At 41.6% G+C, this 24,416-nt stretch overlaps 1 protein-coding gene across 5 annotated transcripts in view; it reads left to right on the forward strand.

Annotated features, from left to right (window-relative positions):
• tbc1d14 (TBC1 domain family, member 14) overlaps window positions 1-24,416 on the forward strand; it is a 36,209-nt gene that overhangs the window by 6,803 nt on the left and 4,990 nt on the right. For 3 of the 5 annotated variants that reach the window (XM_034136381.1, XM_034136379.1, XM_034136382.1), the window contains 8 exons: window positions 4,668-4,791; window positions 12,651-12,775; window positions 13,810-13,892; window positions 14,514-14,631; window positions 15,687-15,793; window positions 18,322-18,396; window positions 23,268-23,356; window positions 23,533-23,604. In XM_034136381.1, the coding sequence (XP_033992272.1) occupies window positions 4,668-4,791; window positions 12,651-12,775; window positions 13,810-13,892; window positions 14,514-14,631; window positions 15,687-15,793; window positions 18,322-18,396; window positions 23,268-23,356; window positions 23,533-23,604 (793 nt within the window). Of the gene's footprint in view, window positions 1-414; window positions 666-4,667; window positions 4,792-7,596; window positions 7,820-12,650; window positions 12,776-13,809; window positions 13,893-14,513; window positions 14,632-15,686; window positions 15,794-18,321; window positions 18,397-23,267; window positions 23,357-23,532; window positions 23,605-24,416 lie in introns of those variants that run through there. The other 2 variants (XM_034136383.1, XM_034136384.1) reach the window with 2 other exon arrangements.

Consider the following 24,416-nt stretch of genomic DNA (forward strand, 5'->3'; position numbering starts at 1 on the left):
CCACCTTTAACAGCACCTAGTCAAACTTGTATTTTTTTTTTTGTCACTTTTGCCCAGGTCATAGAAGCTGTAACCTGACCCCCTCTGTGTCACTTTATGACGTGTCTTCTGTTATCCTGCTGACACACAAGCATTTTAGCGTAGATAACACATTGTGTGTTAACACCAGTGTTAGCACTAACGTAACACTTAGTGACAGATTTGTATAATTTTTTCCCACTGTAATTGATTTAAAATGAATTACATTTAGTTTAATACACCATGGCAGCACCTCCCCTTACTATTCTGCCTATTCTACTATTATCCCTCCTACCTCAAACGGAGAAGTTACTGATTCCCTCAGTGCCCTTCAGACTCCTTCTCCTCACACCCACTCCTCCCCTCCCATTTGTGAAGTCAGGCCTCTCATTGCCTCTTTCTCCACAATCTCACTGTCTCTGAACATAGTGGCCGTGTGGGACTATTTCCTCTCTCCACCTTAAACTTTTGGAAGACATGGGCCTGAATCTTGACTAAAGAAGAGCTTTAGTCTTTGCTCTTCTTTTAAAGAATTGTACTTTCTAGAACCCTTCAGGTGCCTTCTCTCTGTTTTTTGGGGGAGAATTCCGTTTTTTGTGGTGACAGAGCAGCATGGCAACCCCATCACTTCTTCTGTTCATTGACAGGTAGGATACTAGCACATACAAAGTTAGTTTTCTAGTTGACATTCTTTGTACTTGTTCATCTTTTTGTGTTCTGCATGCCAGAAAGCACTGGAAGTTTGGTCAGAAGTGATGACTTTTTTACTAGAAAGTCTATTTTCTGTTGGATTACATTCATACTAAACTCTTTAGTGTGTGGAAGCAGCTCCTCCTCAGAGACTCTGATGTTCTTTCTGAAGGAAAAAACTCAATGTTCTTTCCCAATTCTTGTACTAGCTTGTTTGGTATTTCCATGCCATTGTTACCTGAAGCATAACCTTATCAGCTCCTGTGCACACACACCAAGACTGAACGTAATGTTGTGAAATCCTGTCACAAAGCAGTGCAGTGCAAAGCCTTTAGCTTGAACTCAACATACAAACAAGCAGCTCTGCCATTTTCCGGCTGTTCCACTTGAGCACTGGACCATAGCCGCGGCCATTCAGAGTTCACGTTGAGGCACACTTGGCCCCGGACTGAATGCAAATCACGTCCCTGCATTGTAAACACCCACTGTGGCATACACTTAAGCAGAAAACATTATGTTCTGATGAACTGTACAGCACAATCTGGTGTATGAAGTTTTCATAAACTTAAAAGTCAGGCTTTGATTTGTGAATGAAGGACTCAGTTGGCCTCTGTACCTCAATCCATCACTGTTTTATGTTGGCTCACAGGGTTACTGAAGTTCACCCAGGCCATAGTTCAAAGCCATGGTGCACTTTATTTTTCCACCTCAGCGTGTCCTTGGACAAAAATAAATTGTCAATTTTTGTCCGAGTTATTGGAAAAAGTCCCTGGTTGAGCTGGAATGTTCTTTATTGACCTTTTTGAAATGGTAGTTTGACACAACGAAGGATTTGCACAGACTTTGATATTTTCTCGGAGCTTTCAATCATGCATTGCTGAATGGTCTTATTCAGCAAATGGAGTTTGTTCAGTTGAAATAGAGATGGTTCTGTTGTCATCATGTGACCTGAGTATCAAACTTTAGCACATTACAAAAGGTGATGACTAGAGCTTGGGACATGAACGCTGATGAAGACTGTTAAAAGGCAGTGCACGCTCAAATAAAAACTTGCAAGTGGACCTTGAGTTTGGAATTCACTGGTTGGTATTGGTCACACTGTTCTTTTTATGATCTTCCCTTTGGATCAGATGCTTTCTTCTTTGTAACTGAAAGCTGATGTTTTCTTCCTTTTCCTCAGAGGGGAGTTGGGTTACTTTGATAACATCAGATATTCCCGTACACAGATGACTGCATTCCTTAGTATAAAATGTTGCTCTACAAGTGTCTGATGCCTCATTTCTTCCAGCATTTGTCTCTTATCTTTCTACGAAAAAATGTTGCAAATCTGGTGGTTGCTTGTTTCCCGTTCTGTGATTCCAGTGTGCAGTTCTGGGAACAGCTGAACAGATAAGGCTTAATGTCACTGCATTTTGCACCGGGTTCACAACCTTTAAGAAATTGCTTCATGATCTTTCATATCTGTGTTGTCATTCAACTTCTTCTTTAAACGTTCTAGTCCCCTACTTAATGAGGAAATACCTTCCAATGCTTGCATTATCTTGTGTTCTTCAGTATCAGTAAATACAGTGGAAGAAATGGGTTGGGTTGGATTGAGATGTTTCCATTGGAAAGTAAATAATGTCAAAAAATCTTTTTAAAACTGCCAAATTGGCATGAAAAGACAACTGCTATAAGTCTTTTTCGGGGCAGCTTCTCTAGCGTAAATGACTTGTCAGAATTCTTACACCATTAGTAAGTAACGGGTTTATTTTCATAGCGCCAGTTAGTGTAATTCTCACATTTTCTCAAATATATTAGTTAGTCTATATTAGGGTTGCACATTTTCGGAAGGTTTCTATGGGAAGTTAAGCTGGGGAATTTTTGAAATATTCGATACAAAATTAAACAAAAAACATGACATACAGATTTTCTTTTTTTTTAAGTAGAACAGAACAAGTTTTAATTATTTTATTGAACAATTATTTGTTTCATTGAAGAACGAAAACAGGAATGTTGAGTTAAATATTACTCATCCCCCCCCAACCCCACTCATTAAAAAATGAACAAAAATGCACCCCCCATCCAAAAATCCCCACAAAGTCCCATTCAAAATGTTAAATGAAAAGAGCCCTTCTCCCTCCAAAAAGTCCCATTAAACATGCAAATCTTCCTTCAAGCAATCCTCTGCATTTTTAAACCCTTTCAGTCAACAGGCTCTTCCTGGGCCTCATCAACATTCAACTCTGAGTCTTCCTCTGCAGTGTCACTGTCCAGCCTTGTTGAGGATGGCTCTGTGTCAGGCTCAGAGAGCCTTAGGTTTGCCCGAATGCCCACCACTTTTTCCACTCTCACATGTGTGAGCCTGTTGCGAACCTTTGTGTGGTCTCAATAGCCATGCAGTAAGCAGTGTGCTATGGCATGGATATTCAAGTGTACTTGAATGGCATCTGTTTGTTTTTGTCAAGATTATGCTAAAATATACTTTCCCCAACTATATTTAAGTTCCCTAAGAAGAGCCAACCTTCAATTTAGAAAATTCCCAGTTTATTCCCATAAATTCCCGTTAATTCCTGTGGAAAGTTTCCATCTTTGAAAATTCCCGGAATTTTGCAACCCTAGTCTATATGCTGAATACGTAGACAATGGGCCAATATTTAAACATCTCCAACTTTGACATATGGTGCAATCACAACTTCCTTATCGGAACGGCTTATTAATCTTGACTAATACAATGTCCCTTAATTATAAGATAAGGCAGTTGACATTTGAGTCTCTTGATGAGATGTAACCCAGACTAACAGCATCATATGCCCTCTTTGATGTTACTCCTCTTTACTCTGTGTGTTATGTTAAGTGTCCTGGTTGGAAAAGGTTTTTAATTTCACATTATTCATTTCTTCTTTTCATGACAGGGCTCTATTGAAGCTTTTAATTAAAGCCCCACTAACCGCTCTTTGACAACACGGCACTGATGGATAAATGAAAGGAATAGCTGGCTAAATAACACAGTGGATGCTTCTGAAAAGAGGAAGCTTTTCAGCAGCTTTGCATATGGTATTCAAACTCCAGGTGGATGGAAGCTGAACACAGCGAGCAGATTCTTGTTCTATTTACGCGTTAAGGTGGTTTTTAGTTTTGGGTGCAGAGCTGATAGTTTAGTGGTTATTTCAATTGGAAAGTTCCTATTCTTTAATGAAGGCAGCAGTGACGGGTTCCCTTTTCTCTTCAATGGTTTTTCAAATACGTTTTTGGTTAGATGACTAAAGTATGGTCTTCAAGGTTTCAAGATGTTCACGTTTTGAATGACCCCGCTATCCCACTGGTAAATGTCTTAGGCTTTTACGTGTCCTAAAAAAGGCGATTGCTAAAAAACAGTCGTTACACCCAATCTACCTTTAGCTTAGCGGAGTTATGCTACCGTGATGTAGTTTGTTTATAGCATTACGTTAGCTCTTTACTTCTGGCAACTGCTTTATGCTTCAATTTGTATTAAAGCGGTGTTAATATGTAGAGATTTTACTGCTGAACAAAACGTGTAAGCATCATAAACTTCTTTGCCACAGATCTTATTTTCTGCAATATTCCAAAATGTAATGGAAAAATCCCATTAGCTTTTTGTCGAAGGAGCCCTCGCTAGCTTCCGGGTTAGCCTACAAAAATAAGTCATAACTGCTCCACTCTATGCGTCCAGGTCTAGTTTAAATGACCCTGACCAGCCTGACAGCTCACATGATGTCACACATTGCCTTTACCCTTTGTTCTTTAAATCCACAGATTCCTGTTGTGAGCTTATCTAAGTAGTGAACTTCTGCTGTAGCATGCACACACACATTTACTGCAGCTCTTTAGACCCCAAGAGGGACCCAGTGAGGGCTGCGATGGTAGCTTGTGTTCTATGCTTTGCCCTTGTGTTTTAATTACCTCATTATATACATGTTTGTCCTCCAATCTAATTCCCTCTCTCATTTGTCTCCAAGGAGCCTGTTTGCCAGGAGGGTGAAGGACAATCGGCCGGTGGAGCAGAAGGATCCCGGGTGGAAGCTGTTTGGGAAGGTCCCCCTCAGGGAAGGCCCCGTTAAGGACCCCAAGAGAATACAGAAGGTAGAAATCTTCCTTTTACAGGTTTACACACGCAGTCTATCATTGTGTTTTATTAACCATATCCTGTTTGGAAGGGCTTGTGGTTTTGCCTAAATCAATAAGCAAAGACCAACATGTCAATTCCAATGTCATTTTGAGTACGTTAGCTGTAAATTAGTTTTAAAAATACACAAGAATCATGATTTTCTTCAAGTGCTTGTGTTGTTTGTTGACTGAGATCTCACAAGAGACTTTGAATATTTCTGTCATTTTACTTAAATTGACAGGTTTTACTTGATAATATGCTCCTTGCGTTCAATTTGCGCTGCTATGTTTGAATTTGCGTACGTTACATCTCTCCATTGATTTTAAAGTTGCATTTTGTCCTTACTTATACCCTAGATAATTCATGTAATAGTTGGTTATTTCGGTTATAGTTGACTTTTACACTGTTAAAACCTCAATTAGGACAGTGCTGCAGCAGCTTGTGGTGCAGAACAGCTGCTGCTCAAAGGTCAAATGGATGAGCAAATGCTTTTGATGCAGTAATGCCTTTTAGCAGGGCTTATCACTGTACCATGGACAATACAGACCAATAACTGCTGTACACAAACATTATAATGACTCATGATAACATATACAACTATGACTAAGATTGTTGTTTTAAGACATTATGGAAATGGATTCCTAAAATATCAGTAACATACTATACAATGGTAGTTGTGTTCTTGAAAAGTAGTACAATGCCTTCAGCGACATTTAGCTCCTTTGGCTATCTTAAGAACTGCACGAGCTACTACTCGCAGTGCTTAGAAACTTATTTGAAAGGACAGGGCTAAATATTTATTAAACCACAATAGATCCACGTTAACAAAATGTCTTAGTAGCATGAGGCGGCATTGCTATTTTCATTTGGCCATTTATAGATATCTTCAGGAGTACTATATGGTACCTAACATAAGTTGTTTATTTTTAGGGAAAAAGCTTTAATTTCTCTTTAGTTAGCTGAAGGGTTATGTCACTGTAGCCTGACTATTTCCAATAAAGAATGTAGCTCCCTTAGCTACATAAGTACTTATAATAACAATTGCTTGGCTACTTTTGATCCATTCCCCCAGATGGAAGTAAAATTGGTTGACTTAAAACCCAAAACATTTCAAATAAAATAATCAATGTATGTTTAGTGTTTCTCTAAGATTTGTCCTACGTGCATGTTGTGTTGCTAAGCTAGCTAACATAAAAAAAGTATAGTTCTTTTAATGTACATTTTTTTTTTATAGCTGGTGACTGTACACTCCTTTTGTTATTTCCCACCACCATTCAAAAGGCAGTCAGGTTGTCTTAAAGCCAATTACAGACCACAGCATCTCCCTTCTGGTAAAATAAACCAGAGAACATGATGGCAGCGTGTAATTAGAGCCCGTAGAAGCCTGTTATTGGTCTACCATTATCCCTGTGTCTGACACCACGGAAGTAGCACTCGCTTCTGTACTGAAACTGTTTGAACTGCACATTAACAGACCTTTTTAACCTGGTTGAAAGGCCGGTAATGTGCAGTTCAAAGAGTTTACATATCCTCCCTTTTAATATGTACCTTGTTTTGTTGACTCTTGTTGTAATGGTTAGAAATGAATCCCCGAAGACTGCGCTTCTTATCTGCAGCCCATCTCATCTGTGGCTGTAACCCTATATTGAACCTGGGGAATCAGTTAACACGGCTAGGTTTTCATGCTTTTGTCCTGCCGCTGTTCGAGGGCGGGGTCGGCTCGCTCTGTGTGTTTAATGCTTTATTTGCCAAGGTTATTGTTCAGCTGCGCCGGGACACACTGTGTTCTCTTTCAGCCAGTATCATTTCCCCTGTGAGGATGCTGTGAATCAGGTTTTTACATTCTAATTTACACCATTTCAGCCTGGGGACTTCAATATATCTCGGGGCCTCAGTAGAATGTCTGGGCACAGTGAAATGCTATTGCTGCTTTCTGAAGAAAGAAATTCAGTTCCCCGCTGAGACTCTAAATTACATTTTGCGGCAGCTCAGGCTGTTTGAGTTTCTGAGTTTTTGGATGTAGGGCTGAACTGAAATTAAACAATATTCCCAGCAGGCATTTTAACTTTCAAATTAAGCCATTCAAACCGCTTCTAGACTTTAATAAATGTGTGATTTTGATAGTCAGCTATGGATAAATTGGGCTAAAGCTAAAATGGGGGATATATATATAAGTAAGTACATGGCATGTAAGGATAAATATTACATGCATAGCCTGACAAGAAGGTATCGTATATCTCAGTGAAGTAATATTGTCATACCAATATCTGGCAATTAAACATGCGACAAATTAATGTCATTCATCACTTCCTGCAAGAATTATTACAATAATAACATTTTAAAAAAGGAATTTCACGGTATTACCCCTTTTGAGAGTGAGACACTGAATACTTCAAAATAAAAAACATGAAAACTTGTTTTATTCTTGTGAAAGCTACAGTATTGCTAGGCAACGACTGCATCAACACAAAGTGAGGAACATCCAATTAGCAGAGGAACAATTTCTCTCAGAGCAGTAGATGTGTGCATTGCATCAACACTTGATTCCTGACTGGATTAGGAGAGGCAGTGGCTGAAACCTGATCCATTGCTCTGGGATTGATTAGCACGGCTGCCAGGGTTGAGCAGAGCACAGAGCTCCTCTCAGTGCAGCGATGGTAACTAATAACAGACGGCGGTGCTGATTTGCTGACACACAAACGCACAGCAGCAGCCATAGACCTGATGCAGAGCAGCTCAGGCTAGCGTCAGTGCTCAGAGACAGAGGGTGGGGGGGGGGCCGGGGGGGCAGGAAAATAGAGGGGTGTCATGCTGCTGCTGCATCCTCTCCAATGCGGGGAGTGTCCCTCTTTTGGCAGCTTGACTGTCCTTCTGCCTTCCTTTCTGATCTCCTCGTCTTCTCGTTCCTGGGTGTCTTGTTGCCAGGAGCAGCGATGACGCTACACTAAGGTTTTTTGGAAACAAATCCCCAGTGGAGGACTGTAAGGAACAGCAGCGTTCATGGTGAGTGAGCATTTGCACGGCGAGGACAAGTGGATGAGCTGGGTGACCCGTCTCCTTGTCTGGCGGAATCAGAGGGCATTGGTAGTCGGAGCGTGAGGGAAACGCTGCAGTGGAAGAGGATGGCTCGGATTTCACATAATATTCTCTTTCAGCTTGTCGTAGCTCTGCTTCGTAGTGATGGCAGTCTTAGAACGATTATTATATCCTGACTGATGTCTAACCAGTAGATGACCCATTTCCATTGTCATATAGGTGCAACAGTATGACAGTATGTTTTTGTTATGTTTTGTATGAATGTCAAGGGATTATAGCCTGCTGATGCAGTTAGAGATCAGCTGTATCAGTGTTTATTTACGCTTTCTAGTAAGGCATGCTGATATTTTCTTTTTTTAAATGCTTTGGCGCCAGTGCTCGTGGTTCCATCTGTTTGTCTGGATATTGCATATTTAGTCTCAAGAAAGCTGCCAGATCATTACAGCCTTACTAACAGAATCCTCAGCTCCCCTGCGGTAACTGTTACTCAGCTGGTCGAGTCCAAAATGAATCATAGCTTGAAACTCATTCAAATATATTCAATCAAGAATATTGTGTACAGCTCTTAAATGGGGGCCATTGCCGTTTTCTTCTATGAATATACATTTATGATAGCAACTTGCAACAGAGCATTAGCACGTCTGCTTGTTCCTTACGATTGTTCCTTACGATTGTTCCTCACCCAACCCGATTATGTGACTTCATTAAAACAGTTGACATTGTCAGAAGTTTAGGAGATCATTCACCACAAATATAAAGGTGCTTCTTTCACATTCTGATTTAAAATGGACATAGCCGAGTGCTCCATTTAAGGACACTTTTTCCTATTTGAGAATGCTAAATACTTTTTAATGTAATTAACGTCCTTTAAAGGAAATCAGTGGCATAACCGTGTTGAATTTGGACAGTCCTGATTAACCTGTAGCACTGCCAACCACACAGAAGCCATCTGACTCATTGACATGTCGCTCTGAACTTGATGAGCTTCGGAAAAATACTTTGGGACTACCTCAAGTAGTTTCCAGTTAGAAGCCTTGTGATTGGCATGTAGTGAAAGCAGGCTAGGCACACTGCTGTGGGCCATTTGTCTCATAGCTTACATTTAGAAAGCCAGTGTTTTCATTACAATATATTGCATAGATACACAGCAAATAGGACAGTTTTACCAACATGTGTAACACTGAGCTCCTTTTTGCACATAGAAGGAACTTGCAAAACATGCCGTTACCCAAGTAGCACTTCATTGCTTTTTTGTAAGACTTTAGGGTCACATGGTGTAAAAATAGTTTAAAAAACGTCTCTGTCTTTTAGTTTGAAAGCATAAAGAACACTGGCTGTGAGCGTGAAAGCCAGTCAGGCACCCAGAGAGCTCTTGCTGCTTTAACAGGAAATTGGAGAACAACTAAGAGCCAGCATGACAAAGCCGGTTGCCCTGGCAGCAGGTTATCATGGGATACAGTCGCTTTTGCAACAGCTTAAAGCTACATACAACGAAAGAATAAAGTTCTACCCTTGGCGTTTCTTCCCATTGTTGAGAAATATATAACTTTATGTATGCACGAGGGCTTTTCACAGGAATGTAACTTAATTAATCGATATGAACAAAATAAATACTGAGATGATGGAGCTTCACACTCTGTATGAATCAAAGTTTTATAAAGGTTTTTCTGTGTGAGGGAGCTGTTTGAAGTCTGATAACGTTCAGCCCAAGTGCTGATTCACCAGTTGAACTAGTTGTCGAGAGGAGAAGGAATGTAATGTGGTTAGTCTTTACCGGATTCAGCTCCAGTGTCTTGATATTGCACCATCAGTCCATTGTTATTGTTTTAGCTAATATCTCATTGTAGGGAGTTTCTCAACCTCACATACTTGTTTGCACTATTCACCTCATGTACCTCCCCTTCTATACACCTCTCGGTACAGCTTCACACACATCATGTCTTGTGTTTCACCTTGTTGGTAGCACCTGCATTGCTGCTGGACAGATGCCAAATGGTCCCTCCCCCATCTACCTCCCTCTTGCCGTCTTCCCTCTCTCTTTCTGCAGTATTCATCTATTGTCAGGGTCCTAAACTCTAGCTTACCTTTTTTTATCGAGCTGCAGAGGTTCCCTCGGGTACACACTGGAGCAGCTTTACTCGACATTGAGAAACACCCAGAGCCACTATTTCAAGCATACTACGTCATTGAGTGCCGCTGAAGTACTGTTCCAATGTCCAGCATACTTGGAATTCTAGCGAGCCCGGCGTACTTTGTAGTGAGAAATTTCGAGGCTGCTCATGTGTAGACTCCGCGGTCTTAAAATCCCCACAATGCTTTGCGCACGGACCAATTTCCCCAAATCTGTGGTGGAAAATGTAAGGCGGGGCCTCTCATATGACTCACACCTGCACACTTGCTAGCGTGTTCCACTCTTCGTTTTCCGAATGCCAGGAAGTATTCTTGCCTCGCTTCTAAAGCAAGTGACTCGGAAGACATGTGCTACCAAGCAAGCGTACTCGACATTGAGAAACACCCACAGTCTTTGAAATGCCCAGCAGCAGCACATCTATGTAACCTGTTCATTAAAGCACAAAGAAAATCAATACCTGGTCAACCATTCGCACAAGGGACATATTGTTTTGTGAATGTGTCTGTTTCTCAAAATAACATTAAGCTAATCTGGTTAAACTGGGGATTTGTTAACTGCACAAGGAATGATTAACAACTACCCAAATATGCGTTTTTTTAAACTGAATCATAAATGGAAGTATCCTAGCCTCCTTTCCTCTTGGAAAAAAAAGAAAAAGGCCCATTAGCGACCAAGCTAGCTTTCTTGCTCACTGACCATTAACAATCTAGCTAGAGGGCTAGTGTGACTTATAGTAGTGCTAGCTAGCTTTATAAAGGTTAGCCTTCCAGCTACAGTAGTAAACAACTGGCTCCGCAGGAAGTCTCTAAGGGAGTGAGGGACGGACAAACAGATGCAGGGAAGATGAAAGTCAGGATAAAGATGGCAAAGAAATAGAGGAAAGTACACATAAGAATGGTGACTCAGCCCTCTGTGTAGCACTCTACTCCCATCCCAGTGCTGAGTGCAGGCTTACCCATGAATGACCTCCATTTCCCAGTGACTGGGGAGTTCACTTCATTTAGCACTCTTGACTCTCATCCTCAATTTATCATGGCCCTCATTTATTTCTGTCTTTTGTGTCAACTGCTTTCCACTAATGCTCAATCCTCAGGAGAGGCATTCTACTGTCAGGCTTTCCCTTCGACTATCTCTGGTCCTGTTTTTTCTTCTGCTTCCCTGCTATGTGTAGATAAGATGATACCCTGCTATTACTCTGTAATGTGGTCACCTTTTTTTTTGGCATGACTTTTCTTTGGTCTCTGCAAAGGTAGAGACACTGGCGACTGGCGAATTTTCACTTTCTAATGTTTTTATTTAATTCAATTAATTTTTTGCTTTCTTGGAATCAGTTGGGTAAAATTGGTACCATTCTCATATTTGTGCTTTAAATATAAATAATGCCCTTCTCATTCAATGAGAGGTATTGGTAGAGGTATATTTATTTTATCTTTTGACAAATTTGGGCTAGCAAGTCCAGTTTCAAGCAAAACTATTCTTCAACTTGATTTTTCATTCAGAAATGGGAGAGTTTCTATCTTCTCATTTAAGAACCTGCAAGAAAGAAATAAGCATATGTTCTAGAATGTGGGACTATTTTCAAAAACTAAGATGATGAACATTACCTGCTAAACTTCAAATGTTAGCATTGTATTTGTAAGCGTGTGAGCATGCTGACTTTAGCATTTAGCTTGTGGTGCCTAAGTAAAGACTCACACAGCTGAGCACTTATATATATATATATATATAGATTGTTTTGACTGCTTATTCTTTTATTTTATGGCCTATTTCATTAATCTTGTAGAGAACTTAACTCTCTGTTAGGTGCTATTATCAATAGGTCATGATGGATTTGTCTTTTTTATGTCTATTATTTTTAATCTCTGATGCCCTGCCTTATTGGATCTTATTCAATTAACTTTATTGGTCCCCCAGGCTTTGGGAAACAAAAAAAACGCGACACAAAGGCGGATAATAAACTTGGACAGCATCTGTCACACACGCGCATACACACTCACACACACACGCACACACAGCTATTGTGGAGAATATATTTCCCTGTCTGTATTGTGACCAATGTGAACGGCCCTGTGGCAGCGCTGTGTTAAGCTGATTGCCTGCAGTCCCCATGCATGTGTGCTTGTATTGCACTCGTCCTAAATACAATGGCTTTTTAATTAACCAGACAATCTTGGGTTTTATCTAAAGGTCTTCCCTGAACTGTGTGTGCTTTTTAAGACAAACACAGAAGTCAGCTGGTGGTAAACCTTGTGTTGGTTGCTGTTTCATACTGAAAGTCACATGGTCTCCTCTTCCTATAGTCCAACACTCATTAGACACCAGCTGACAAATGCTCAAAGGCCAAAAGAGCCTTGTCACAAGGTTAAGACATTTCTCAGTGTTTCTGTGTGATGTAACGTACACGAAAAGTTCTCATGTTTTAAAAATGTTTCTCCAGCTATTACATCCTAGCAGTTGAGTCTGATCACAACATGCTTTTTAATTTCAGCTTGTGGCAATTTACTCATGTACTTTGACATGGATTATAAAGCAAGTAATCCACCAATTTTCCACTGTGTGTATTAATGTTGCTCACATCTCATGAACAGCAAAAGCAGGCTGTTTTTCCTCTAAAACTCCTCAGTAAGCTTTTTTTTTGGTCTAAATGTGTGTTTTTTTTGTCCACAGGAATATGAAACAAAGAGTGGCAGAGCTGGACCTGGCAACCCGACGTCTCCCAGGCACGGTGTGAGGAAAAACCTGGACTTTGAGCCCCTCTCCACCACCGCACTCATACTGGAGGACAGACCTGCGTATGTAAACACTGACACTTGTCTGTGGCGTAGTTGAATATCTGTGGGATATTAGCATGTCCCACATTCTTCACTGCTTATCAGACAGTATAGCCACTTATGTCGCCTCTATTATATCTTCCCCTCATTCCTCCTTTATCACTCCTCCTTCCTCTGTCATTAGACCCCATTCAGTATTGTTCCAGCTCCCCCTGTTTGTATCACAGTCGGTAAAAGAGAGGCGCTGCTGAAAGTTTAATGACCCTCCCTCAGCCTGGCTCCATTACCCTAGTTTTTGTTTCTTAAATGTTTCTAACCGGCATACACACAGACATATTCCAGGCTTAATTTTTCATTCAGTTTTGCTGCTCAGCCACACGATTAAAACTTCTGCTCGTAGTAAGTAAAAAGCAATTGGCCTGATTTCCTGTGTGAACAAAAGGAAGTTTATTCTAACACCATGACTGGCAAAATGTGAGCTCAGCCTCTGCATGCAACCTCCCATCGCCTTTCCTTCTTTACGGTCACCCCCTACTGGTGAAACTCTTCTGAAAAAACACTGAAAATGTGTGTTATTGTCTTAGTTAAATTAAAATGAACCATTTGTTTGTAGTTTGTAGCCCGAAAAATAGTAGTTTTGGCTAAACATAATTAATGAAAAGCGTATACACAGTGACATTTAAAATCACGTGATTCCCACTAAGAAGACTCAATAAAATGTAGATTATATTTGGAGTATCAAAACGAAATGCTGAAATACCTTTCTATCACTTATATTTATAAAATAAGTGTGTCAAATCTTAAAAATGAAAAAAAGGCTTTACTATACGATTTATTTTCTTTACAAAGGTCAATTCAGTAGCTGTTCTGGAGCTTTCACTCGTATAACCTGGTTTTCAGCCCAGTTGTCTTGGAGATGTGTATTTTTAATATGGAGCACATTAAGGGTGCACTTTGTGCTGTTCCATGCAAGCTAGCTCAACATGAATAATTCAAGTAAAGCTCAGAGAACACATAGTGGCTGATCCATTTCCCTGCATTGATGTGTGTTACAGTAATCTGCCTGCCAAGCCCGCCGAGGAGGCCCAGAAGCACCGACAGCAGTATGAAGAGATGGTGGCCCAGGCCAAGAAGAGAGGTGAGGAGTCCAGGTTCAGAGCAGGGGTGTCAAACACACGGAAAACCAGCCCGCCAGAGGGTCCAATCCGGTCCGTGGGATGACTTTGCAATGTTAAAAAATTACAGAGAATATTTACTGCAAATCTCACAATTTAAATGCAATACACTTTAGTTTGTATAAGATAAGATGGACCTTTATTTATCCCTGTGGGGAAATTCAGGAGTTAAAGCAGCAACTGAGTGAGAATGAAAAACAGGACAGTACAGATTCTCACAAGGTAAAAAAAGAATAATACAGAAAATACAAATTAAATTATATAGTTACTGTTAAAACAAGATATCACATCAAGGTAAACGTTGATCAGTTGAATTAACATATATACATATTTGGGTTCGTTAAATATATTTACTTGTATGTGTGCAGATGCGAGTGCAGGTCAAAGTCATTTGTACAAACAATGCAGATTTTATGTATGTACAGTGCGGGTTACTTTTAATGGTGCCGTGTCAGGATTACTGCACAGATGTGGAAATGAACTTAAAATATTTTTTATATCTTGACATGTTGTTTTTATCATAGCTCTTTCTAACGTTTCCTTTATTTGATTCTAACCACATTTCTCCTCACTCCTGTCTGCAGAGTTGAAGGAGGCTCAGAAGAGGAAGAAGCAGCTGGAGGACCGGTGTAAGCTTGAAGAGAGCATCGGCACGGCCGCCCAGATCTGGAACCAGGAGATCTTACCCAACTGGAGCACAACGTGAGTACAATAACTCTGTCTATGATGACAGAAATAAGGATTTTCCATCAATTACAAAGCACAGTTGGACCATTTATATCAAATCATAATTTCTACTGTCATTTACCCATATCAAAAACTCTACTCACATGCGCAGCTTTGTGTTAGTTACACTGCCTCATGTGGCCACATTTATGCTGATGAATGAGTAGCACTTAAAATCCTGTCAAACATATGAGGATGTTATCATAATGAAAACACAATTTTAAATAACTGAACATCTTAGCATACCGTTTTTTAAACCCCAACCACAGTCAGCCAGCAGTTTTATACATGAATTGTATGTGTGTTGCACTTAGCGTAACATTTATTACACAATCAGTATATATTTAAGTCATCTATTAAGTCCTGTGTAAAATGATTAGTAAGATATGACGACCTCTAGGCCTACATGGGAATTTAATATATGCCATTCTTTTTATCAGTGCATCAAATCAGTACACAGCCATTTATTGTCACAGTTATTGTGTCACCTCATTAGAGCGTACACTGAGCAGCTGCTGTAGGCGAGCATGCAAACACATAATGATTCATAATGAGGTCTACAGAACACAACCTGTTAAGCAAGCAGAACTGGCACCTATTAATTCCAGCATGTTGATTTTAATAATACAATTTCAGAGCCTTTGTCATAAAGTTATGTCGACTTCCAAAGTACTGCCACTCCTACATGTACAGGTGTAATATCTCAGATTTACTTTGCTAATGTATTGGGGAGGTGTTTGTAGAGACTTTTGGTTTATTTGACCATATAGTAAACATAAACAATGAGTAAATGGGTTAAGGATAAGTTTTATTTTGAAGAGGGGTCAAGTCCTGCACTTAATGTGGAATCAGTGAATTCACTGTGAATGCTATGACAATAAACCTTTGAATCATGAATCTTCAGAAGTGGAGGAAATGACTGCCCCCTTGTGGCTGTAATCAATGAATGATGCTCCTCTATGATACGCAGTTATTAAGCAGCCTCTGGTGTGTCTATTTTTCAACATTTAACACACTTCACCTTCCTCCAGGTGCACGTCTCGACGCGTGAGGGACCTGTGGTGGCAGGGCATCCCCCCCAGTGTGCGGGGCAAAGTGTGGAGCCTGGCCGTGGGCAACGAGCTCAACATCACACACGGTACACACCAACCTGTGACTGTACACACACACACACACACACACACACACACATAAAGATAGACAGGTGTCACAAGTTCTATCTATGTTAGTTGAATTAGTGGTAGTGTGATAAATAGGAGAGGAAAGAAGAGTGTGTCGATTATGGAGAAAGGTTTTTGAATGACTCTCCCAGTACAAGAGCATTTTAATGAGCTGTCAATGCAGTATGGAGATCACACACACACACACACACTGCAAATTAATTCTCCACACTCACATTAAGAAGCACCAACTTCATATCTCTCAGTGAAAGCTCCTCAGGGCTACTCGCAGATAAGCGCCCGCTCTGTGCTTTGTGCTACTCATCCTTTTAAATGGAGCACAGGCCTACAGTATTATCACTACACATACACTCTATACACAAACACACACTCATACAAAGCTCAGTCCCCTTCAAACATGTCCGTCTTTTCATAAGTTCAGTGCCATTATTCCTAGGTTTAATGCTGCTGCTAATGCTACTACTTGCATTTATATTTCTTCTAGTGGTACTCAAGTTACAGAAGTGTATGATAAAAGTAAGGTGTGACACACTAAGATGATACTCATATTTGTAGATGCAGAGTTACTTATACTTCCTGAGGATGTCACTTATATCTATTGTTTCCGATGTCAACGCACGCAAATGTCAGTTAATCTGCAAAGAAACATTATACGCTGATTGTAACTCCAGAACTTGCCTTAAAAATTGGAATAATCCAGTGATAGCTGACAATTTGCCAAACGGTGAACAAATGTAGGCTATTAATTATGAGAGGTGTGGTTACACTTGGAGCATAATCATCCATAAAAGAGATGAAGAGTTATAAGAGTGACAAAATCCATTTATCTCACCCCCTCCCAGTCAGTTGACATAACATTAAACAAAAACATTCCCCCCCCACCCCCCCCAATCATTCATATAAGCCCCATTGAATCACATTGTTGGATCATTAGAACAAGTCTGAAATGTTTTATAGATAATACTATTTATTTTATTTTGTATTATCTAGTTCCTCTGTGCTCTTTTCCTTTGGCCTTTTTTCCATCTGATTTACCATGTCTGGTTCTATTTCCTTTATTAAGCACTTTATTGCATTGTTCAAGAAAAAGAGTATATACAATAACACCAGAGCTCCATGTCTCAGAAAGCTCATTATTTGGATCCAGAAGCTCATCACTAGAGGGCAGCCACAGGTCACAACACATCCCAGGCTATCTAACGTAGCATCATAATGGATGTCTTCTGGTAATGGAGGGAGATCTCTTTCCTTTAATCACCTCCAGACTGGGGTGTAACGGTTCACAAACATTTCGGTTCGGTACGTACCTCGGTTTTTAGGTCACGGTTCGGTATGTTTTCGGTACAGCAGAAAAAATGATCACAAAACATAAAATATTTTTTAGGGTTTTTTTTAACATTATTATTAAACTGTGAATAATGTATTCCCCCAAATAAATCCCAAATATAATTAAATAAACATTGAGGTGCAGCATTTCGATGAACTGAAATAATCTTTACTTGAACTGTACTGTACTAGTACTCACCTAAGCAGCCAGCTTGACATTAGGCTTGTCATTGTATTTTCATGTTTTTTTTAAGAAAAATGAACTTGTCCACATTGATTGCCGAAAGGGCAGATCTGCTGGCACTAACAATGTCTCCTGCTGTGTAGAACACCCTCTCGCTAGGGACAGAGGTAGCAGATACAGCCAGGTAGCGCTTTGCTAACATGGCAACATAAGGATATTTGGCGTTTGTAATAGCTTTGGCTCGGTCTGAACTTTTTGCGAGTGCTGGAGACTTAAATGCTAGTGGGAGTTGGGTTTGCACTTCAGTCATTTTTCCTTTGGTACCGGTGATATTCACGTTCGGGTGATGCCTTTTCAAATGAGTGTGCAAGTTTGATGTATTGCCACCCGCGTAACCAATTTTAGTTGAACAATGCCGACAAAAAGCTTTAGTTCGGTCCACCTGTCTTTGTCCGTCATCCTTGTACGTAACTGCGAAACCAAAATGTTCCCAAACCGGAGACTTCAATGATGCTGGAGGATTTTCGAGCTCAACTTTATCTGCGTTTGCCGTTTCGCCAGTTCCTCAAATTACTGTCTAAATTTGAACGCATCCCTGTGACCAGCTCTCATAGTATACCTCTCGTCCAATTAAATCACATGGTCGCTCTATGACGCGTTGAACCCATGGTGAGCAAATTACACTGAACGCTGCGACGCAGCACCTGAGATTACTTCAAAAAAGTTGTTCACGTTCTCAATTTTTTACGTTTAACGTTATATTCGTTCAGTACACACGTACCGAACCGAAGGGCCCATACCGAATGTTTTCGATACGTATACTGTTACACCCCTACCTCCAGTAGTTACTGCTGCAGAGTAATGTGAATCCTTATATCATCTGAAGTGGATCTGTCCAGTCATCATGTTCTCCACCTTTTCTGTAGTCGCCCTCTATTTCTCTCATTGATTGTTCTGTGTTATGTGACCCTGCAGAGCTGTATGACATCTGTCTGTCCCGGGCCAAAGAGAAGTGGAGGACAACACCAGCACCGTCCTTGGAGGCTGAAGGTAAAGAAAAGAGAAAATCCTATGCTGTTGGGGACCTATTATGATCATTTCCAGGTTCACATCAGTATGTAGTGTCTCTACTGGGACATGTCTCCATGCTTTAATGTTCAAAAGCTCTTTATTATTCTCATACTGCCTGTGCTGCAGCACCTCTTTTCACCCTCTGTCTGAAACCAGAGCGCAGTCTGCTCTGATTGGTTAGCTGGCCGGCTCTGTTGTGATTGGTCAACCTCTATCATGTACAATGTTTTGGAACACTAGCCAATAGAAGCAGTGTTACAGAGTGATGTCACTTTGTTACAGCTTTATCCAAACTTTTTTTTTTTTTTTAAACTCATTACATGTATTTTAGTTCTTTGTTTTTCTAAAAATGTATTTAAAAGCTTTGCAAAGTCTGACACTCCTTTTATTCCCATTGTTCATAAACACCAACTCCAGCTGTATCTTATTTAAAGTAATTCACAACATGCAGTCTTTTGGATCTCAGTGGATCCTGAGGGTGCAGGGCCGCTCGGACACAATAGGTCCCGGCGTGCCCCCCCCTTGATGAGAGCCTAGCGGCCCATCTGCTTCTGCAGGCAGCTGGATGGGCGGAGGGGAAAAAACCTCTGCCCCCGGGCATGCGCAGACGAGGGCAGTGGCGGCGCCAGAGTATTTTTGTTGGGTAATCTATGGTAGGGCTAACCCATACAGTGGTGGGGCTCAAGTCAGTATTTGCAATGTAATTACATACACGCTATATCGCCCCCCCCCCCCCCCCCCCCCCCCCCCTCCCCCCCCGACAGTGAAACGCCACGCGTGAGGTTTAGCTTATTTCCCTGTCTCAATCCAAATTGAACTGTATGAAATTCATAAAAAGGCACATTTGTCTTGTGGTAAATAAAAAGGGCGACCTGGAGCCAATCCTGCAATTTCCCCACAGGTGAAAGAGTTGACATGCTGAAAACCCAACCCCTGCAGGGGGGTCTGGGGGGATTCTCCCCCAGGAGATTTTTTGAAATACTAAAATAAAATACACATTCTAGTACTCTCTTGAGAAGAAAAATAAATAAATCTATTACTACACATTTAAAAAAATGAATGCCATTTTAGTTTTGTGTGACTTTGTTCTGAAAGCTGAACCTGCTGCTCCTCACAGAGAGAAGAGGCTGTGTGAATTACTTTACATTGTGGATAAGGGTGGATAGCCCCCATTGTTCTGTGTGTCAAAATGAAAGACAGCCCACACACCTATCAATCATCAAACCGTGGGGTCTTATTTCATTACGTGTTGATTTCTATCAACACGTAATGTTGTATCGATGTATATAGAGATGTACTACCGCAAAAGTATTCTCCGTCGGGACTTCCTGGAACAACTCCACGCCGTTATCGTAATTCTGATTGGCCAGAAGACATTATCAAAGATGTTCTATTGAGAAGATGATCACTACGTGACAAAAGTTTTCAAAACCGTTTCTAGTCTTCGGTATTTCCAGACAAGTGGCTACTGAAATCAATCTTACTAACTGCTGTCTGTGCAATTTACTTCGCGCGAGTTGGCGGACTTTATTTTGCTTACTTTAACATCATTTTTCATGGTGGGGCTAAGGTAGGGCTAAGCCATTTCTTGGTATGGCTGTAGCCTACCCCAGCCATACCCTGGCGCCGCCACTGGACGAGGGTAATAAACCGCAGGAAATGCTATCGGAGCGCTCTGCGGGTACAAGGGCATTATGGCCGGCGTGTGATTGTCAGGAGGCACACGGCACTAAAAACTCAGGGTAATGCATTTTTTCGTTTGAGGGAGAATTGCATTATGGCGGAGCGCGAGACCGCGCTGCGGTGAGTTCAGGGACCTCAGTAGAAAATCGGAGGCCCTTTCTGTGTCAGCCCCCCATGGGCAGAATTTCCCTTCATGGGGAGTTTTGCGGCGGAGTGGGCCACCAGGGAGTACCACAGCTGGTTGCTCATCCCCTAACACAATGTTATGCGGAATGGAAGCACAGCTGTGTATTAACAGAGTGGATGGACAGGACGCTGAAACAGGGTTATACACTTCTGTTTTGCAGCATCCCTCCTCTGTTCAAAGGTGTAAGAGAGACAAATCTACCATCCCAGGAGGTGAGGTTTTCTTTCAGCAGAGATTCAGACCCTGTTACAAAAACAAGTGGTGGCCGGTAAAGCTCTGTCCAAGAAACGCCTGGCAGGATGGCTCTGCGAGTGCATTGTACATGCCTACGGTCAGGCGGGGAGAGCCTTCCCCACGGGGTCCGTGCACACTCTACACGGGGTATGGCTGTGTCAACAGCCTTATTTAATGGCGTGAGTGTGGAGGACATATGCACGGCGGCGTCTTGGTCCACGCCAGGCCCCTTTATAATGTTTTATCTCCCGGACAAGTCTGGCTCCTTCTCATCGTCTGTGCTTGCTGGGGCAACACGGGACTGGTGAAGGGGGGGGGCGGTCAGTAGATATCTGCCCCCCCCCCCCCCGGACATATTGCACTTATGTTTTCCCATGCTCCTTAGGGACCCGAGAAACATGAGGCGCAGTGAGCCCCATGCAGGGCTGGAGGACTCCCCAGGCAGGGCGAGCTGTCCTCACTATTTTTCCCATGCACACCCTTCGCGAGGTAAGCGTATCTGGGTGTGCTCTACCCAGCCAAGTAAGCTGCGGCCCGGCTCCTCCACGGTCACAACCGAGGGAGGAGAGGTTGCGGTGCAGTGGCTGTTAACCAAAAAAAGCCGGTCAGGGGTAGTGTGATGGGTTGTTGGACAACAGGGCGTGTATCCATCAGGGCTCCACCCGCTGCACCCACCATGGGTTATGTATTGTAACCCTAGTTATATAAGCACAGACGGAGCCCTCTACCTGGGGGCCCTGTCTGTCCTATGCTGCTCGCTGAAGAGGGTATAGGATGACGGTCGGGAGGCGAGGCCGCCTTATATACTGTGGGCCTGCTCGAGCACTCAAGTAGGCCCGCCCCCGGGGCCGGCTACATTTATAGATTTCTCAGTAGGTGAACGCTCGCATAGTGAGGTCAAGGGCAGTACCCATAGAGTCCAGTAGAGGGCTCCGCCTGTGCTTATATAACTAGGGTTACAATACGTAACCCATCGTTATGTTTACGTGGGGAAATGACAGTGCATACATTATTTGAGATATATTTCGTACTCAGACTTAATTTTAAGGACATTTCGGCCAGGGGTGTGTGGTCACTCCAGGAGACAGCGGGACGTGCAACTCGGAGAAGAGCAGCACCAGCACACAAAGAGCTTTTACGCACCGCCTACACTGTGTTTACCTTCATTCGAACAGCTAAAGAGTGACGTGTGTGTGTGTGTGTGTGTGTGTGTGTGTGTGTGTGTGTGTGTGTGTGTGTGTGTGTGTGTGTGTGTGTGTGTGATGTGTGTGTGGTGTGTGTGTGTGTGTGTGTGTGTGTGTGTGTGTGTGTGTGTGTGTGTGTGTGTGTGTGTGTGTGTGTGTGTGTGTGTGTGTTGTGTGTGTGTGTGTGTGTGTGTGTGATGTGTGTGTGTGTGTGTGTGTGTGTGTGTGTGTGTGTGTGTGTGTGTGTGTGTGTGTGTGTGTGTGTGTGTGTGTGTGTGTGTGTGTGTGTGGTGTGTGTGTGTGGTGTGTGTGTGTGTGTGTGTGTGTGTGTGTGTGTGTGTGTGTGTGTGTGTGTGTGTGTGTGTGTGTGTGTGTGTGTGTGTGTGTGTGTGTGTGTGTGTGTGTGTGTGTGTGTGTGTGTGTGTGTGTGTGTGTGTGTGTGTGTGTGTGTGTGTGTGTGTGGCGGGCAGAAGGTAGCCTACTCTGAGAGTCATGGACATGAATTCATAGATCAAAGCAGACTGGTTTACAGACTCTCCTGTTTTGCCAATCCGGTGCTTAAACAAATAGCTCTACACCCCTGGCCGAAATGTCCTTAAAATTAAGTCTGAGTTCGAAATATATCTCAAATAATGTATGCACTGCCATTTCCCCAAATAAACATAAAAGTCTGCAATGAAATGGTTGTCTCCTGTGTGCTCCACTTCCTCCTTGGCACACCGGTAACTTTCTAAAAAAATTAATTAAAAAAAGTCGGGATAACGGGTTAGTATCTTGTTAATTTACGTTTATTCTCTTTTTTTTTCATGTCCCTTTAGGGGCTCCGTACCAATGAGTTACATTATACGGTATATATTTTTCCCTTTTTTTGATTTTTTGTTCCCACCCTCCCGGTCATACATAGTAAAGTAAATAGGTTCCTTGACCTTGGTTTGGAATCTAAATATTTGTGAACTACAAAAAAGTGTAGTGGATTTAATTTTGGCTGCAGTTTGGGAAGAATCCAGTAGTAGAGTAAATGCCGATTGTATAGTTGACCAGCTGTAACCTTAATATTCGTTATAAAGGTAATAGCCAGCCCCCTCAGCTGCTGTTGAGACTTTCCCTGATTTCCAAGTAAAGCACTGGAGAGAGGGATTGAGATCGTTGTAGTTGAGGGAGAGACTAAACAAAAGAGCAACAACTAGAGGTGCAGATAGACCAACGAGAAAGAAGACAGACAAGCACATGTTAAACAGGTAAACCACCAGACTGAAGGGACTAGGAAATGAAAGGATAAAGAAACCGAGATACAGGGCGGTTTATCACACCAAAGGCAGGATGGAAAAATAATGCAGGAATTGGAAAATGAAAAGGCTAATTAAAAAAAAAAGAGGAAAGTTAGGTACACAAACTTATTTTTCTGTGCAAATTCAAGGGAACTTTAGAAGTTTACAGACCATTCACATGAACAAAAACCTAACACACACTACAGGAAAGGGAAATCCCAAAAAGCATAACAGAGCCCCTTTTTAAATGACAAATACATTTTTTGGTTTCTAAATGCTTTGCCGTGTTTCCAGATGCTGGTTCGTCAGATCGGGAGTCGAGCCTGGAGCTCATCAAGCTGGACATCTCAAGAACTTTCCCCCACCTCTGTATCTTCCAGCAGGTCAGTGAAGAAAAGCTCAGCAATCCTATAAGACTTCTGTTTCATCAGCCATACTATGGATCCTCTGTAACATTACTCTGATATTATTGTATCATCAGACACTGAATGCCGGGACAGGGTGTGTGTATGAGTGTACTTTATGCCTGTTGGTTCTTAATTTATTTTTGTTACATCAGGGCGGGCCATATCACGATGTGCTGCACAGCATTCTGGGAGCATACACTTGTTACCGGCCAGACGTCGGCTACGTAAGTCCCACACACAAAACATAGCATTTGCATCCTTATGTGTTCCACAAGCACATTGACTGCTTTTTGTCTCACTTTGTGTACCGTGCCTTTTAAGAAAGCTGTCACATAGTCCCAAACAAAGGCCTTTAATGTAGGTAGACATTAGATATTGTGTTCTGGGTCTGTATGCGTGTGTGATGCCTGCATCTCTTTTTTTCCATAGTGTATTTTTGAGGTCTTGCAGTAGTAACACTTGCCTATCATGAAGGTTAAATATGACACAGCACAGACTTCCCACATAACACCTACAGTTTGATTGTGGTCTCTACGACTGGAATGTTCCAATATTTGGTTTCCATTAAGTGTGAGGTGTCATCTAAAAATTCTGTTGTCTGCATATTGCAAACAACCAAAACTTAAAGTAATCATTTTAAACTCAGACCTCATGTTTTTTTTACAATTTAGCTTTTTATAAGCGTAGGATAAGCTTCTAAATGTTATTCAATTGATCATAATGTAAAGTGATTAAAACTTTATTTTCACACTATTAGTAGTTTTTCAGAAAAATATGATGATTAGCAAGAGAATACTGGTTTAATGCAACCTGAAATGTTGATGGCAGATGCTATTTGTGTCTATAGTCAACAATGCTATTTACAACCAGGTATACATTTGATTATATATTGAATTCATAGGTATTTTTGGAAATATTTTTCTCGATAACTTAAACAAATAAATAGCTATGGTGTAGCTATTTTCAAAAGTGTGCAAATAGCACAGGTGTCAAAACAGGTATTTTCTAACCATGTCAGTCAGATATCCATGGTTGC

The sequence above is a fragment of the Trematomus bernacchii genome, unplaced genomic scaffold (assembly GCF_902827165.1).
Source record: "Trematomus bernacchii unplaced genomic scaffold, fTreBer1.1, whole genome shotgun sequence".
Lineage (NCBI taxonomy): Eukaryota > Metazoa > Chordata > Actinopteri > Perciformes > Nototheniidae > Trematomus > Trematomus bernacchii.